The 18962-nt window shown below is 34.1% G+C and overlaps 1 protein-coding gene across 8 annotated transcripts in view; it reads right to left on the bottom strand.

Annotated features, from left to right (window-relative positions):
- Positions 1-18962, bottom strand: part of FAM13A (family with sequence similarity 13 member A) — a 250060-nt gene that overhangs the window by 131887 nt on the left and 99211 nt on the right. For all 8 annotated transcript variants that reach the window (XM_036227706.1, XM_036227705.1, XM_016161037.2 and 5 more), the window contains one exon: positions 1794-1877. In XM_036227706.1, coding sequence (XP_036083599.1) covers positions 1794-1877 — 84 coding nt within the window. The remainder of the gene's footprint in view (positions 1-1793; positions 1878-18962) is intronic.

Here is an 18962-nt window from a genome sequence, read left to right as displayed (position 1 = left end):
TAAGTCGCTCTAGAAAGGACACACCAACTATACCTTAAAGATGTTCTCAGCTTTAGCTTTCAAAGATCAACTAAAGAAAAACTGATCTCAAGAAAAAAATCGAGGTGAAAGAGTTAGTGCCTTATAATCTCTTATAGCTCATATGCTCTGTGTTTGTCTCATTGCTGGGGTTTGAAATTATAAAGAGTTTAATCACCCCTAAACTAAGCAGAGAGTAGTTTGCTCAAGTAAACATAAATTTGCTCATGTAAGGCTGCAAAGAAGCTAAAGATACAAACCGAGGCTTAACCAATGAAGTAACTTCTCTATTGAATTTGTATGGTCATGAACCATGTAGTAAGGATGATAGAGGATATTAATGCATACTAATTATTGATTCTGTATTTGTATGAAATATTCCAAATGGCATTAATTTCATAAGAGTAATAAATCCCTTCAAACAATTTTTATGACAGGCTTCAAGATTATCTTTTATTTAGGAAGTGATTTATCTAGGATCTCTTTACCTAAAAGTAGTTATACTAATACACATGGAGTTAAAAAGCAAATGTCACCTAAAATTTTCCTCAAATTCTAAATTTTTCCAATGCATTTGTTTGATGAGTATATTTTTGACACTGAACTTTATTTATTACATAGTAAATAAAGTTTCTACTGCACATCTGAATTAATTATATGTAAGTTTACGCAAATATTTCATTGAAAAAGAAACAAAAAAAATAGTGTGAATCTGGAAAGGAAAGCATGATAGATAGTTCAAATAACTGTCTAGGGAAAAACCAAGGTAGAATAAGTTTTATAAAGAAAAATGCTTTTCTTTTTAAAATAAAAAGACTCTTACTATTAAGAAGGTAATACTTCCCTTGACTTGCTTTTAAAAATAAAGCCACAATTATTTTTATAGTAACTAGAGATTAAAATTAGGGACTAGAATTTTTTTAAACTTTGCTTATAGTGGACTCAAGAACGCCTGGAGAACATCTGTCATAGAACTAAAAAAAAAAAAAGTAGCCCTATAAATGTCTCAGTGGCCAGTTAGGAATATTATATTTACTCAGTAAATAAGGAAAGTTCTACTTGAAAGAGAGGATTAAAGATTAGGAAAAGGGGCTCTAAAATGCAGTCACTTTTCTGATTGGACAAATGACCAAATTCTCATAATATATGTTGAAGGAGTTTTTCTTTATACTGGCAAAATGATTATGTGCACTTTGGATTTTTCTTAATAAAGAAAACAAAATTTTACACACTAGTCCCTTTATTCTGTCATATGTATGATAACTCTTATTATTTCTTATGAAAATTGACATACTTTCCATTGATTATGTTATTTTTATGATTTTGAAAATATATTTTAAACAATTATAAATTATTTAATATTAAATTTTAAATAAAAATTATATTTTATAATTATGAAAAATCAATAGTGATTTCCATTTTGAAAAAAATATATAGCTGTACATTTTATTTCACCCCTCAAAGTAACCTAGAAAAGATGTACTACTCTTAACTATTACCTTTGCTATAGGATGGAAATAATTCTGATGGAGTAGAAGACCACTATCAAAAAAACAACACTTTCTGTTAAAGAATAGGAGTGTCTTGACAAATTTTGGAAGAATATAACCTTATATTAAATGTACTAAATAAAAAATGCTTTTCATACCATCAGGTCCAAAAAAGAAAAAAAAAAAGGCTGAGGGAAATGCAAACAACAGAACATGGAAACATGAGAACATAAAGAGCCTTGCTAAGCATTTCATGAGGAAGCCTAAAGAGCAGACAAAACTTACCTTAGTTTTTGGAGACGTTTCTTGCACATCTCTTTCTACGTCTTTTGTTAAAAGGAAGGGTAAGGAGTTCTTACAACTGGCCTCCTATAAAACAAGTATAAAAGAAACATTAGAGACTAAAGAATATTATCTTAGTCAGAAATTACAATATAGTGAAAAGTAAATTCTTCACGGAGACAAAAAAACATTTCTGGATTGAGTTGTTCACATCAGAAGTTAATGAGAGTGTAGTAAAGAGTCAAAACTTTTCCTTTCTTATTTGTCACATGCAACAGTGAAGATAAGATAGTGATAGAGTAGGTGTGGGACATACAAGACATATATATTCAGACATGACCATTAAAAATCTCATTGACACTATCATGTCACTTACACATCCACAGACAGCTTGCTTACTTCTTTGGACAACAGGACAGCTAATTCTCTAAGATATCAACTACTAGACACAGAGTTGACAACTTTTTCCACAGTATTTTATGAATGGGTTCTGATTCTGTAACTATTTTATCTTAAGCAAATTATTTCAGATAGTTCAGCAAATGACTATTGAATAGTGGTATTTTCATACCAACATCTTGAGGAGAATATCTGAGTATTTGTTTCAAAAATTATGAAGCTTTTGTTATAAGGTTCACATCAAAATATTACTCACAAAAATAATAGCAGAAATTACACAGAAGCAGCTTACATAGAATTGGATATATTTACTTTTTATTTCTACGACAACAAATAATGATGTTGCTGTCATCCATGATGGGTTTTCCATGGATGACTCTATCTGTAAGTCAAGAGAACAAAAATATATAAAAGGAAGATTACAGACAACAATAAAGAGAAGGAGAAAATAAGATTTCTTTCACTTGCTCCATAATCTTCATCTCTACATCCCATTCTTCCATCATGACTACCATTCAATCATCTAAATTATTGGTCTTTTCTTCCAGTTAACTTAATAATTAACTATAACCTTTTTTTAAAAAAAAAATTGTAGTCTACATACTTTTTAACATTACTAAAATATGCTGGAATTATATTTCTTTCTAAAGGGAAGGGTATACTATTAGGATAAAATGTTCCTAAAGAAGAGAAAAATACTACTAGTAGATATTTAGCGAATCATAGGAAGTGTCAGGAACTGTTATAAAGACTCTGCATTCATAATGCCATTTCCTCCCCACCCAGTAGCCCTATGAATTAGGTACTATTATCATCATTCTCCTTTTAACGATGAAAGCTTACAGAAATTAAGTAACTTGTCCAATATCACAAAGGACTCAAAGATGTTTCTGTATAACTTTAAGTCCTAAGCTCTGATCACCTTTATGTATGATTTCTCATCCAACATACTTGACATGTTAAATCATTAGGGTGTAAAGCCACAGCATTTTTAAGCCAAAACAAGTTTTAAAGATCAAAAATTGGTCTACTCCCCCAACCTCTAATTTTACAGATGAGAGACTTGGATCCTGAGGTGATATGCCTAAGATCATACAGATGGTGGTGGAGTTAAGATTCATGCCTGGACCACAAGGCTATACACAGCATCTGTTCTCAGCTTTGTGCTAGGGAACAATATTCCCAGACTCAGAGGGAATCCAAGAGCCTGTTCTAAGCTGGAGGATAGCTGTGGTGCTGCCAACACTCTCAGCTGCCTGTGGCCTCACGTACAGCCCTGTGTAAGGACCCAAGGGTACATTTCTGAGGTTGCCAAATAAGTGCATTCCAGTCCTACCCTTTCCCACCAGTCACAACACCTGTTGGTGGTAAGCCACTTACTGGAAATAGTGAATGAACCCATTCCCACTTCTGACTCACTGTGAGAGGGATAAACTATATCCAGCATGACATTTAGAAGATCAAAGTGATTAACTGCATAATCCATTGGGCAGTTTGACTATACTTGGATAATATAATCATGCTTAATCCTTATACCCTTCTTTTTAAACTACTGGTACGTAAATGTTAGAAGGAAAAAAGCTGACTCTTAAGAGAAGTTAATAGGAATAGCTGATCCTTGTTTATAATTGAGTGTTCATGAATGCCTATAATTCTTTCTTTCTCATGCACAAACTAAAAGTTATAATATTTCCTTAATACATATAGTTTCCCTCCCTGTCCCTGTGAATTAATGAGTATAAGGCTGATAGCTTTTCCCTATAATACTCAAAGCATTTTCTGGAAACTTTTATCTGAAAATGTCACTTACATGAATTATATTTATTTTTTGTTTCATGACTTTCAGACAACAGAGACAAGGTAAGTAAGTTTAGTAGTCAGAGCACTGAACTAGGAGTCAGCAGAGATCTTGTTTCTCATCCTAGTTCTCTAACTGGCTGTAAGAACTCAGGCAAGCATTTTTACCTCTTAGACTTCTCCCTTAGTTCAAACATCCATAAAACAAAGGAATGAGATTAGGGAAGCTTCAAGAATTCTGTCTAGTTCTTAAATTTCAGGATTCTATGATTCTTCCAGGAAGAGGCAATATTTATTGACAAAAAGGTAACCCATCACCTGTTCAGAGTTACATTCCCAGTGGCCCACCAGAATGCTACAGAAATACTGGTATGCACCCACTCGGTAGGCAGTGAGTCAGGAGGCTCAAGAGCCACAAGGTATAGGGAACATTTCTTGTAGGGACAATGTTATTCAGATTTCTGGAGAAAAATTAACTAATTCAACTGGTAGCTTAAAAAGAAACTGATAGTAACTTTATGTATTCTTTTAAAACAGACATATTATGGACCTAAGTGAGAAATATTTTTAAGATAAAACTTTTTTAAAATGGTGCTTTTAAAAAGCCATTTACATATGTAGATATATACTTGAGAATGACAAACATATTCACATGAAAACTTTTATGTAAATGCTCATAGCAGCATTATTCATAACAACCAAAAATGAAAACCCAAATGTCCATCAACTGATGAATGGATAAAAATATATAGTATATCGATACAATGGAATAATATTCAACTATAAAAAGGAATGAAATACTAATACTTACTAAACACATAGATTAACCTTGGAAACATCATGCTAAGTGAAAGAAACCAAACACAAAAGGGCACACTTTGTGCGATTCGCTTATACGAAATCTCCAGAATAGGCAAATAGGAACAGGAAGTAGATTAGTGGTTGCCAGGGGCTGGGAGGAGCGGGGGGAATGGGCAGTGACTCCTGATGGCTCCAGCCTCTATGGGGTTTCTTCTTGGGGTGATAAAAATGTTCTGGAATTAGGTAACGATAATGGTTGTACAACTTTGTGAACATATTAAACTCTAAAAACTGTATACTTTAAACAGGTGAATTTTATGGCATGGGAATTATCTAAATTTTTAAAAAGCCATTTAAAGTCAGTCCCAGGGCAAAGGGAAGAGACTTTGGGTTTGTGTTCGAACTCTTTCCTTAGAAGAACTTTGAAGAAGTTTGAAAGAGGAATGTTTTGTGTTAAAATGATTTGTTAAACTATTTATGACTGTGAAAATAGACTTAAATATTAACTGAGCCCTATAATGCATTCCAATATTTGTCATTGGAGAATGGAATGATAAACAAATTAGATGTGGATATAATACAGAGTATATTCACATTTAAACATTTGGTCTACTTAAATGAGACTTGACTGAACTGATTGCTTAATCTAAAGACTTTTGTGCAACAACCAATTGCTTAAATTCTCTGTGTCATTTCGGTATCATTAAAACACCAGTTAAAAATACAACCGGGAAAAAGAAAACATCTTGTTCACCATGGCAAGGTTGGCCTTATTATTCAATTACTAATGACATTAAAAAATAGAAACACAGTCACTGCTTCCTCAGTCTGGCACACTACTAGTCATTTACAGGTTTGTTCCCTCACTTCATCCAGGTCTTTGTTCAGTTTTACTAGAGAGGATTCCCTCCTGGAACACTTTATTTGAATCACCATTGCTCTCCCCTCCCACCTGATGCTCTCTATCTCCCTATCTTTTTTGAATACTTCTTAATAGCCCTCCAGAATATTTACTGGTTTTAATTCTTTATTGTTCATCTCACCCTACTCTGTGAGAACATCGGTCTTGCTCAAGAATATATCTGCAGGGCCTAGAACAATGTTTGGCACATAGCTGGAGCTCAACTGTTACAGTGAATGAGTAAACCAAATAAATGAATGATATCCCTTTTCTAACCTTCCATAATCCCCTGTGCATTCCTCCTGCTTTTAATTCCCTCCTTAATCAGCTTATGTTTCATGATTTTTCATTCCTTTGCTAAAACACTTAATTTCCTTCCTCTCCTCCAGTCTCCAATCATTGTATTTATCTCGCAAAAAAGTACGACCTTGGATGAATCCAGCTCTATATGTCTTCTATGCACTGGGAACAACTGAAAGTGGCTGGAAAATATTATAGAATTGGTTGAATGTTACAGATTATATTTATTACCATAAATCTTGAATAAACCCTCTTTAGTGCACAGTTCTACTATGCTTCTTTAGAAACCTGACTTTTCACTTTCCAAGATGATATTTCTTTTCTTCTCTATTCTCAAACCCCCTTCCCTTCCATTTTCACTTCATATATCATTGAAAATCCAGAAGCATTCGAGCAGAGACTACTCACTGTCTCACCATCAAATTTATAAAACTTGCTGCAACCATTTCGTCTTCTCCGTCTTCCCTTAAATTACGATGGAAGTTAAGACATCCTATCAAACAGCCATTCCCGCCATGCCCAACTGTATCTTACTTATTTCCCCTCAGCGGCTTAAGAACTGCACTCCTTCAATTATTCCCTCCCACGCCCTTCCCACCAGACCATTTCCATTACTCATAAGCATGCTCTGTAATTATATCTTTTTTGTTCGTTTTAAAACAGCATTTCCTTAATTTCACTTCTCTCACTAGCTACGGTCCCACTTTTTTTCCTTTCCTTTATAGCAAACTTCTTCAAAACAGCCGTCTTCACTCACTATCTCCCTTTCTTCACTTTCAGTGCTCCAAAATCCATCTGTTACTTCTTCACAGAAAGTACTAAAAACAGTCATTGGTTAGTCACCATCTTACTTGGGTTCTTGGCAATATCTGACCTAGGTGACTCCTTGTTTTTGAACTACTCTTTCTTCTATCAGCTCCACAACATCACTGGTAGGGAAAAAAAAAATTGCCCACCTCATTGACCAACTCCACATTGTCTCCTTGGCTGCTGCTTATCCTCTATACAATAAAGTTACATGTCTATTGGTTATTGGTTTATTTTCTGTATCCTCTACTAAAGAGATGTTCTATGAAGCCTCCTTTACTCACTACTATAACTACAATGCTACAGAAAAGTGCCTAGTATAGTAGAAGCTCATTAAACATGTGCTGAATAAATGAATGAATGAAGTTGGAGTGACTCAAGGGCTGAGGCAGAGAAATCTCCTTTTCCCAAATGCTACAATGATCTCATCACACTTTTGTGACTTTTAAATACAACCAATATACTATTGACTGCCAATCCATATCACTATCTTTGACATTTCTTTTGAGCTACTTATATCTACTTGCCTATTTGTCAACTTCACTTGATTGCCTATTAGGCATCTAAATTTAGTATGTCCAATCCTGAGCTTTTGATTTACCAGCAAAAAATAAAAAAAAAAAAAGTCGGCATTTGATTTTCTTCCCCAGATTAGCAGATGGCACCTAGTTGCTTAAGCCAATGTCTTAGATATCTACCTTAATTCTTCCCTTTCCCATACCTCTCACCACCAAACTCACCAGCAAGTCCAATCAGCAGTTTCCAAAACGTCTAGGTACAGAGCCACCACAGTCATGTCATCATTGTTCACACAAATTACTTCAATCATCCTGCCTTCTACTAGCTTTGAATAGTCGGTCAGATGATGTCACTCTTCTATCAAGGTCCTCTCAAGTATCCTGAAATAAATCCAAACTCTACCATAACTTCCACAGCCCTGCATGATCCATCTCTTGCCTATTTCTCTAACTTCGTCTTAGCATTTGCCCTCTCCATTACTATGCCTCAGGCCACAATATCCTTCTTTACTATCCTTCAAATACTCCAAGTCCCTTCCTGCTCTCAGGCATTTTCCCTTCATATTCCCTCTGCCTGGACCGCCTTTCCACAATTTCTTCAGCATGGCTGGTGCATTCTCATCCTTCAGCTCCTATGTCACCTCCTCACGGAGGTCTTCTTTAACTATCCTCTAAAGTGGCTCCTCTGACTATGCTCTTCTCTTATTAACCTGCTTCATTTCAACCAGAGTGCTTATTCTAATTTGTAATTAATGATTTTATTTTATATTTATTGTTTATTGTCTGTTATCTCCAGTTGACTTTAAGGTTCATGAGTGTAAGCATTTGATCAATGTTTCCCCAGTAGGCATGTAATAAGTATGGATAAATAAAACTATGTTAACAGCTACATTTCCCTTTCCTTGAGTATTAATCTCCAACCATTAAAGAAATGTGATGGATCTCCATGATACTGGGAATCAGATAATGCATTTTATTATTGCCTGAGTAACATAATGATGCATGAGGGTTGGTGGGAAAGAAGCTGTTATTATGACAGGGAGGAGCAGTCAGACAGCTGGTCTAGTGTGCTGGGGTCAAATTCACAGAAGGTGTTTTGGTTGAATTTAGTGACTTGGAGAGCAGATGATAGCAATACTGACATAATTACAAGTTGAGGTAGCAATGCTGAAATAATCACAAGCTGAGTATCAACCCATGCCTAAGGCTTCCTCTGCGTACAACCGGATCCAATAAATGTGACTGGCAGATTATAGACCACTCTTTACAATACCATAAAACTCCCCTCTGTAATCCATCTGTATTTGCAAAATGAGTCTTAATTTGACTGTAAAAAAAATGTTTTCTTAAAACTCAAAAGCAATATATTTTTACATAAATGAAGGGAACAAACTGAATTAAGAAACAGCACTTAGTAGATCTTCACTATATATACTTTTGAAATAAAATCTGTAATTCTCAGGCTTAGAAATGGAGGTGAAAAGTAGTCAAATTCTGAATACATTTTGAATTCATTTTATACTTTACAAACTGCAATTATGATATTCATAGGGATAACCTTTATTGTCTTTAAGTGTGTTAAAAATTGCTTTACAAAGAATCGTAACCCGTCATTTCCACTTAAAGAACAGGGGGAGCCAGTTTATCCCAGTGGCAGCTCCCTGAACAGACAGTGCTGCTATCACACTGCAGGCTGCCCAGAACCTCACAGCTGCCCAGGTCAACGTCCTTCGGGAAGTCTGGATGTCAGCTCCACTTGCTTTCCATTGTCTAGCTTTATTAAGGCGTAATTTTGACAACTAAAAGTTGTATATATTTAAGGTGCACGATTTGATGTTTTGATATATATAATCACTGTGAAATAATTATTAAATCAAGCTAATTCACATTTATCGCCTCACATAATTTTTCATTTTGCGTGCTGAGAACACTTAGGATGTACATTCTTAGCAATTTTCAAGTATACAACACACTTGTTTAACTACTGTCACATTTCTGTACGTTAGATCTCTAAAACTTTGTAAAACTGAAACTTTTTTCCCGCTTGACCAACATCTCTCCATTTCCCCCTCTGCTGGTCCCTGTGAATCATTAATCTATTTTCTGCTTCCATGAGTTCAACATTTTTTTGGATTCACATATAGGTGAGATTATGCAGTATTTGTGTTTCCATATCTGGATTACTTCACTTAGCATAACATCCTCCAGGTTCATCTATGTCACTGCAAATGATAGAATTTCCTTCTTTTTTATGGCTAAATGATATTCCTGTGTGTGCGTGTGCATGTGCGTGTGTGTTTGTACCATAAATACCATATTTTCTTTATCCATTCATTTGACAATGGATATTTAAGTTTCTGTATCTTGGCTATTGTGAATAATGCTGCAGTGAACACAGGAGTGCATCAATCCCTTTGAGATACTAATTTCCCTTGGATAGATATCCAGAAGTGGTATTGATGGATCGTATAGTAGTTCTATTTTTTGTTTTTTGAGAAATCTCCACTGTTTTTCATAATGACTGAACCAATTTACCTTTCCACCAACAGTGTACAAGGGTTCTCTTTTCTCCATATCCTCACCAACACTTGATACCTCGTCTTTTTGATAAAGGCATTCCAATAGGTGTGGTATCTCGTAGTTTTGATTTGCTGTTCCCTGATCATTAGTAATGATGAACACCTTTTTATGTACCTGTTGGCCATCCGTATGTCTCCTATTTGGGTCCTTTGCCCATTTTTTAATCAGGTTGTCTTTTTGCTATACAGTTGTATGAGTTCTTGTATATCTGAATATTAATCTCTTATTGGATATGCGGTTTGCAAATATTTTCTCCCATTTTGTAGGTTTTGCATTTTGATTTCCTTTGCTGCATAGAAGCATTTCAGTTCGAAGTAGTCCCACTTATTTTTGCTTTTGCTGACTGTGCTTTTGCTGTCAAATAAAAAAAAAATCATTGGCAAGACCAATGACACGGAGCTTTTCCCCTATATTTTCTAAGAGGTTTTCAGTTTCAGGTTTTGCATTTAAGTCTTTAACCCATTTTTAATTAATTTTCACAAATAAGGTAAAATATAGATCTAATTTTATTTTTTGCATGTGGATATCTAGTTTCCCCATCAGATTATTTTTTCTACGTGTTCTTGGAATCCATGTGGAAGATCAGCTGACTGCATGGATTTCTATCTAGACTCTCTAATCCGTTCCATTAGTCTATATATCTGTTTTTATGCCAGTACCATACTGTTTTGATTACTATAGCTTTTCTAGAATATTTCCTGTTTAAAAACAGGAAATATGATGCCTCCAGATTTGTTTTAATTTTAATTCTGCCTTTACAGTTTGAATGCCTTTTTCTTGTCTAATTGCTCTGGTTAGGGTTCCCAGTGCTATGCTGAATCATAGGTATTCTTACCTTATACTAGATCTTAGATGGAAAGCTTTCAGTTTTCCCTTTTTTATTATGGGCCAATCAGATATGTACTTTATTGTGTTGAACTAAGTTTTTTCTGTGTCTATTTTGTTGAGAGATTTTTATCATGGATGGATGCTGAACGTTGTCAAATGCTTTTTCTGAGTCTATTGAGATGACCATGTATCTTTTCTCCCTTTCATTCTATTAATGTGGTGTATCACATTGATTGATTTGCATATGCTGAACCATCCTTGCGTTTCATGGATAAGTCCTACTTGGTCATGGTGTATTCTCCTTTTAATGTGCTGTTAACTTCCGTTTACTAGTATTCTATCAAAGATTTTTGCATCTATGTTCATCGGTGATACTGGGCTGTAGTTTTCTTTTCTTGTGGTTTGTCTGATTTGGTATTAGGGTGCTGGCTTTCTAAGATGAATTTGGGAGTGTTCCCTCTTCTATTGGAAGAATTTAAGAAGGATTGGCAATAATTCTTCTTTGAAAGCTATCTAGTCCTATAATCTTTTTTTATTGGGAAGCATTTCATTACTGATTCAATTTCATTTATTTGTCAGTTCCAGTTTTCTATTTCTTCTTGATTCAGTTTTAGCAGGCTGTATGATTTTAGGAATTTATCCATTTCCTCTAGGTTATCCAATACTGTGCCACATAGTTGATCATAATAGTCCCTTATTATCCTTTTTATTTTTGAGGTATCCATTGTAATCTCTCTACTTCTGATTTTATCTGAGTCTTCTTTTTCTCAAAGTCTAGCTAAGGTTATGATTTTCTTTTGTTTTAAAAAAGCAACTTAGTTTTGATTTTTTTATTGTTTTTCTATTCCATATTTGATATATTTCTTTTCTAATCATTACCATTTCCCTCTTTCTAACTTTGGTTTTAGTGTATTCTTTTCCTAGTTACTTAAATTGTGAAGTTAAGTGGTTTGAGAAATTTCTTCTTTTTAATGTGAACATTTGTTGCTATAGACTTTCCTCTTAATACTGCTTTTGTAGCATTTCATAAGTTTTGGTATACTTTGTTTGTCTTGAGAAGCTTTTTTGAATTCCTTTTGATTTTCTCCTTGACCCAATGGCTGTTGAAGAATATATTTAGTTTACACATATTTGTGGATTTTCCCATTTCTTACTGTTACTGATTTTTAGTTTCATTCAACTTAGGTCAAAAAAGATACTTGAGATGATTTTGATCTTAAATTTCTTAAGATTTGTTTTATGACCTAAGATGTGATCTATCATGGAGACCATTCTTTGTGCACTTGGGAAGAATGTGTATTCTTCCATTATGAGGATGAAAGACCTGATTGAATGTCTGTTAGGTCCATTGGTTTATAGTGTTCATCAAGTCCATTGCTTCTTTATTTCTTGTCTAGATGTTCTATCCATCATTGAAAGTGGAATACTGAATTCTCCTACTATTATTATATTGCTATCAATCTCTATATCTGTAAATATTTCCTTAGTATATTTAGGTCCTGTGATGTTGGGTACATATATAATTATTAAATCTTTCTGTTGAATTGATCATTTTATCATTACAATATGACCTTCTTTGTCTTAGACATAGTTTCTGGTGTAAATTTTTTTTTCTGATATAAGCACTCCCCCATCTATGTTCTCCTGGTTATCTTTTTCACAGAATATGTTTTTCCATCACTTCACTTTCAGCTTCTGTGTCCTTATATCTAATGTGAGTCTTTTATAGAGGGCATATTGCTGGATGTTGTTTTTAACTCATTTCCCTTTACTCTGAGATTACTCACCAGCAGCGTCTGTGGCTATAGCATTTACCTCGAGATAACTTGCAGATTACAGGCCTAACCTTACCCTCAAAGTTTGCTGTGAAATATCTCACTTTTATCATTTTCACATCGCTCTAGAATACTGATAGTCTTTGGAAACAAATGACATTATTCTATTTATAGCATTCTGTTTTTAGTAGTGGTGTTTCCATTTACAAAATATAGTAATCCTCAAGCGCTAAAAACATTAAATCCTAGAAAATGTAGCATTTCTACATGTGATGTTAACATCATTCTTGAACAGTTAGACAAAGATGCATCTGATGAATCCAATTTATGTATACATTTTTGTTACATAGGATTAGAGATAAGTTCTGTTTAGAAATAACTCCAAGAACACCTTTTATATTTTATTTACACATTGAAAATCAGTCAGCTTTGCTTCAGCCTCAAAGAGAGAGTTTATGTAAAATTAAATTAATGCTGGCAGAGAGCTGCACTTTTTTATTCTAAACAGGAAATGGGTTAAATCCATTCAGTCACTCTGTGTCTTTTAATTGAGGAGTTTAATCCATTTATATTTCAAGTAATTATTGATGGGGGAGGACTTAATTTTGTCATTTTGTTCATTTTTTGTTTTGCAGTTATTCCATTTCTGTCTTCCTCTCATGCTCTCTTCATTATTTGATTTTTAAAAATGATTTGCATTGGTTCTTTTTATCTTTTGTATGTTATAGGTTTTTTTTTTCCTTTGGGAGTACCTGAGGCTTGCCTCAAATATTTTGTAGTTATAATAATTTTAACAATTTTTCAATCATATACAATAATTGTACACTTTTACCATCCCCCACACACTTTGAGTTCTTGTACTCAGTACGCTTTTTAAATTGTGTTATTAACAAATTTTTATCCTTTAAATTTTACATAAGGGTTAAAGTTATTTGCACCAAACTATTATAGTGTAACATTATTTTGTTTTTATCTGTATTTTTACTTTTACCAGTGAAATTTATGGTTTATATGCTTTGTCTTGCTGTTTACCAGGTTTTCATTTCAACTTGAACTTCCTCAAGCATTTTTTGAGGCAGGTCTAGTGGTAACAAACTCCCTTACTTTGTGTGGCCTCAGTTTTTGTTTGTCCCAACCAAGTTTATTTCCCCTTCATTCTTAAAGGATAAGTTTTCAGGTGCAATATTCTTAGCTGGTAGATAATTTTTTCCTTTCAGTACTTTACACATCATTTATTCTCTCCTGGCCTGCAAGGTTTAGAAATCCACTGATAGCATTATAGCGGAACCCTCATCTGTGATGAGTCACTTTTCTCCCACGACTTTCAAAATTCTTTTTCTTTGATTTCTGATAATTTGATTATAATGTCTCTTGGTGTAGTGTTAAGTTAATCTTATTTGACATTAAGTTTCATAAATTTGGATGTCCATTTCCCTACCAAGATTTGGGAAATTTTCAGCCATTATTTTCAAAAATAAGCTATCTGCCCCTTTAATTTTCTCTTCTCTTGGAACTCCCATTAAATTAGTTATTTAATGTTTTATAAATTCCACAGGCTTTCCTCATTCTTTTTTTCTCTTTTGATTGGATAATTTCAAATGATCTATCTTTGAGTTTGATGATTCTTTCTTTTGCTTGACTAAGTCTATTTTTGCTCTCTTGTATTTTTTTTCCCATTTCATTTATTGTATTCTTTTGCTTCGGAATTTGTATAGTTCTGTATTACTTCTATCTCCGTGTTGAATTTCTCATTTTGCTCATGTATTGCTTTCCTGATTTCATTGAGTTGTATGTGTTATCTTGTAGCTGGCTGAGCTTCTTAAAACAATTATTTTGAATTGTTTGTCAAGCAATTAATTAATAGAGCCCAATCTGTTTGAGAGTCAGTTACTGGGAATTTATTGTTTCCTTGGTTATGTCACTTGTTGCCTGCCCTGCACTGGTGTCTGCACTCGGTTGTTGTAGGCATCAGCAGAGAATGTAAGGGTCCTCAGTGATGAAGGCTGTGGGCACCCCTGGTGGCAGTGAGGGATGCTGGTCTCCTTTTGCTCTCCTTTACTTCCCCAGGGGAAAGTGACAGCCAAGGGGATCCCCTTTGGTACCAAGCTATGCTGGCCTGTGGAATGAGCTTATGCAGGTAAAATGCTTTCTATACTTATCTATGTGGCCATCCTTGGCTTTTTTTGCTTCACTGGGTTCCTGGAGCTTCTCAATATTCTCTGGAGCTTTCCCAGAGCTATTTTTATTCATTGATAGTTGTTGAAATGTTGTTTTGTGGGGGGACAAGCTTCAGGGCCCCCAAGTCTGCCATCTTGTTGACATGCTCAGTTTAGCTTTATTTTCTATAAGCTATCCATGTCCTTCCAAAAAATTTCTTTACATTTTTTCTTTTGGTTTTTAGTCTAATTTTAGCTAGGGTTGCTTTTTGTTTTCAACCAAACAAAATAAGTTACACAAATATTTATTAAAGTGTCATTTACAGTGTGGTCACTCAGTAGAAAACTGTGGAATTAAATCTTACAATGATGATGATGTTGATAATCAAAATGACAACACTGGATATCATTTATATAGTACTTACTACATACATGGCATTTTTCCAAGTGTTTATTACACATTTATCCATTTGATCCTCACAATAACCCTATAAAATATATACTTTTACTATCTAAATTTCTCACATATGGAAACTGAGGTGCCGAAAGTATAAGTAGCTGGTCCAATAACTGGCAGAACTGTACAAAATAATGCCTCTCCAGAAGAATCTTTCCAATTAGATAGGAAATCTTGGAGGTTCAGTGACCCCAAAAGTACACTAAAACTAGAAATCTTTTTTAAAAAGACACATATAAATGATACATACTCAAAATTATTTTTTTCATTAAAACTTTCCAATTTTCACTTATTTCCTAGTCTTTTGACATGGGCCTTTGTTTAGGAATGGCCAGAAGCTTGGAATTCCATACCTTCTTGTATGTCCCACAATCATAATTATCATTTATGTGGAGTGAAAACATGAAGATTTTAACCTTTATTGAGTCTCTCCAATATATTCAACTTAGGTTTTGTAACAGAGGTAATTCTTTCTGTACACTATGCCATGTCCTCAGGTTTCCTATGTCCTCTCTTTTAAGCACCAGGAAAATGACATTTCCAGCCTCACGGTTAGGTAGGGAGACAATGATTGAACCTGCTCATTGGAACATGAGCAAAAGTGTTATAAAGTCACTTGCAGGTGTGGTCATAAAGTTATTCCATATTATTCTCAACCCCCTTTTACCTGCTGAGACAACCTTGGAGGATGGTTGGGGCAAATTAGAGTAGAATTGTTCAACTCATTAGACTAGGAAGTAAGTGAGAAATCAACTTTGATTGTGTTAAGCCACTAAGATTTCAAAGCTTTTTACAGAAGTGTCTATTAATTAGTTTGACACCATTTTTTCTAGATATAATTATAATGTTGTATTCTCGCTACATTTGTTTAAATTATATAGGTAACATAAAAACTGGCATAAGTAGTTTTGGCAACATATGCAATTGACTCTTGGTTAGCATATAGTAATGAACAAGTATATAAGAGAATAGCCTATTAGCCACAAACCTTCAGAGTTACCATGGACAGCAGTTAGTATGTTTTAAAGGAAAATGCAAAGGATTAATCAGGCATATTAATTAGGTGAGTTCTGTTAAGCAAAATTTATTGTATACTCTAGACATGTGAACCATTATTAATACCCAGAACAGTTACTATGACGTTCCTGAAATAACTTTTGAGTTAACTTTTATTTAGACATACATAATACAATTCCATGGACATTTTTGAATAAATATAAGGAACGAGTATAAATGCTTTGGAAGATATAAGAATGTATGAGTTATGCCACAACTGTTAGAGAAAAGCCAGTGCATAAGTAGACACGAGATATACTCTTATCCTTGAAGAACTTAAAATGCAATACAAGAGAAAAAACAGAATGTAAAATTTGTTCCTAAGACAGAATATGAAACTTATTCTAATACAAGGAAAAAGTGCTCTAATACAACAGAGGAGATTATTTGTACCTGGAGGATGAGAGAGGGCTTTATAGAGGGGGTTTTGTGATGAATTTGTGATGTCTTAGTTGGACCCTCACTCATTCAGGCAGAAGTAGACACTACAAGGATTGAGGGCACGTAGTCTACCTGGCTGTTTTAGCAGGGGAAGAGGCTGATAATAGAGGGAGAAGGTAGACAGTAAGGGGTGTCATTAAGCTGCTAGAGCTACTACAATGGTTCTGAAGATTCAATTTAGGCAAAAGCTCTAGAAAACATTGTAAAACACATACCTCAGAATTACTTCAATCAAGCAATAAAGTTGCTGGAAATTTATATCCATTTCTTAGTTACTGGTTAAGGGGCTGTCCCTCGAGGGGTATTCCTTTCTAGGCACCTCTAGACTACAGAAATACAAGTTCTATTCCTAGGAGGCCAACTGAAGAAAACAGCAGAAATTCAGTTCTAAAACAACTACCAGTGATCTTTGAAAATTCAGAAATATTCACTTGCTCAGTGAATATTTACTCGGTTCCTCTATCTGCCAAATACATATATTATAACGATTCAAAGTAAGCAAGTTCTGAGGTTCCAAAATATTGCCATCTCACTGTAAGTATTTTAAAGGTTACATAGCATAATGTTTTCATAACCAAAGCAATTTAGCCTGTCTTTCCTTAAACATTCCTCATAATGGGCATATTATTATAAAAGAAATTTAACACCTGGTAGATATATCTAATCCAATGATCCCTGAGCAGACAGGACTCTAGTGTTTATCTGTAAGTACTCTACAACACAAAATATCTGGAGAGAAGAAATAAACAGCTATCTGAATTGTAAACATGTGGCAATAATCCAAAAACTGGAGCCATAAAAGTACCTTGAGCTAAACAGTATCATTTAATATTACTTTTATTACTTAATGCTTTAAACTTACTGCTAATCTAATCAGTTTCCATTTGAGAAAGTGCCTATTTGAGCCATACAAGCAAATGACATTCTATCATACTACTTTATTTTTGCTTTTCTTAAACATCAATTAGTATTTTTTAACTTTCAGACTCAAAGCTAATTTAAAAGGTAAAGCTCACTAACTAAAGTTCTATATGAAAGAATGAGCAAGTGAATTTTAATTTAGTGCTACTACCTCTAAGCTCCTAGATGTTCAAAATCATAACATAGAGAAAAGTGGGTACAAGTTAGTCACTCCATGTAAGTTAACCAACACAAAGAGAAAAAACAGCCAAATCACAAAGTATCAAATAATGACATAAAAACCAAAACATTTTTTTTCCTATTATGACTCCACTGCTACCCAGTTTGGAACATTCTTGAGGGGCTGTAGAAGAGGCCAGGAGTAATGAAAGCACATAAGACCTGAGTCAGAAGAACACAATTCAAGTATTTCTCTGACACTCAATTTCAAAAAGACATATTGAATGAATAAACGTATAAATGTTCATGGCACCAATATTCCAATTTAAAACTAAAATTTTGGTTATTTCTACACTAGGTTTGTAATTAGTACTGAGTTCAAAACCCAGCTTTGTCATTTATTGCTGTTGACCCTGAACAATATATTCCTTGGGTTCCTCATCTGCAAAGTGGAATTCAAATCACCTACTTCACTAGGTTGCTGTGAGCAGTAAATGAGCTAGCATGTATAGAACAACTTAGCAAAATATCTGCCACTTCTCCCATTTGCCCCTCCGTTCCTCCACTGATTTTGTTTATGTGCTGAAGATGTAAATTCTCTCACAGACAGGGACACATGTCTTAATTTTTTGAAGAGGCTCAGCATTTAGTCCAGAGCTTTGCATAGAGTAAGCATTCAATAAGAAAAAAAGTAAACATTTGTTGATCTGCTTAGACCATAGCCCTAAATGGAAAATGGAGACACAGGCAATGGTTTTGAGCATGAAAAAGACACAAGCAATGTTTTAGGACATTTGTATAATAAATGACTTTTACTCTGCAGGAAGAAGACTGAACTTTGTAATCAAACTTGCTGTAATATATTGATAAGTAAGCATGTGACTCAAATTAATCGCTATGGAAGGCTATTTTAATACTTTGCTTTTACTCAGACCTCTTAAAAAAACTGTTTCCAGAGTTTGCTTATGAGTTATACAGGAAAGTCAGCATAATTATTATATAGCCAGATTTAAATTTTAAACCCAAAAGTTAATATTTAATCACTTAGTGATCTGTTGTGGCTCAAAATGACTATTTGTTATTCCCATTATCAAAGCATTACAGTACAAGATTTTCAAGTCTAATGATATAAGAAAAATTACACATAAATGACATGTTCTAAAGATAATTTCAAAAGAATTCCTAAAGATAAAATGAGCAATAGCAATATTGTCTAATAAAGACAGTCACACAAGTTGATTATTTGGAATAGGGTGATATTTAGATCCTTCTGGAT

This window comes from Rousettus aegyptiacus, unplaced genomic scaffold, assembly GCF_014176215.1.
Source record: "Rousettus aegyptiacus isolate mRouAeg1 unplaced genomic scaffold, mRouAeg1.p scaffold_m13_p_10, whole genome shotgun sequence".
NCBI classification, from domain to species: domain Eukaryota; kingdom Metazoa; phylum Chordata; class Mammalia; order Chiroptera; family Pteropodidae; genus Rousettus; species Rousettus aegyptiacus.
The sequence above is the reverse complement of the archived record's forward strand: the minus strand, read 5'-3'. Positions and strand labels throughout refer to the sequence as shown.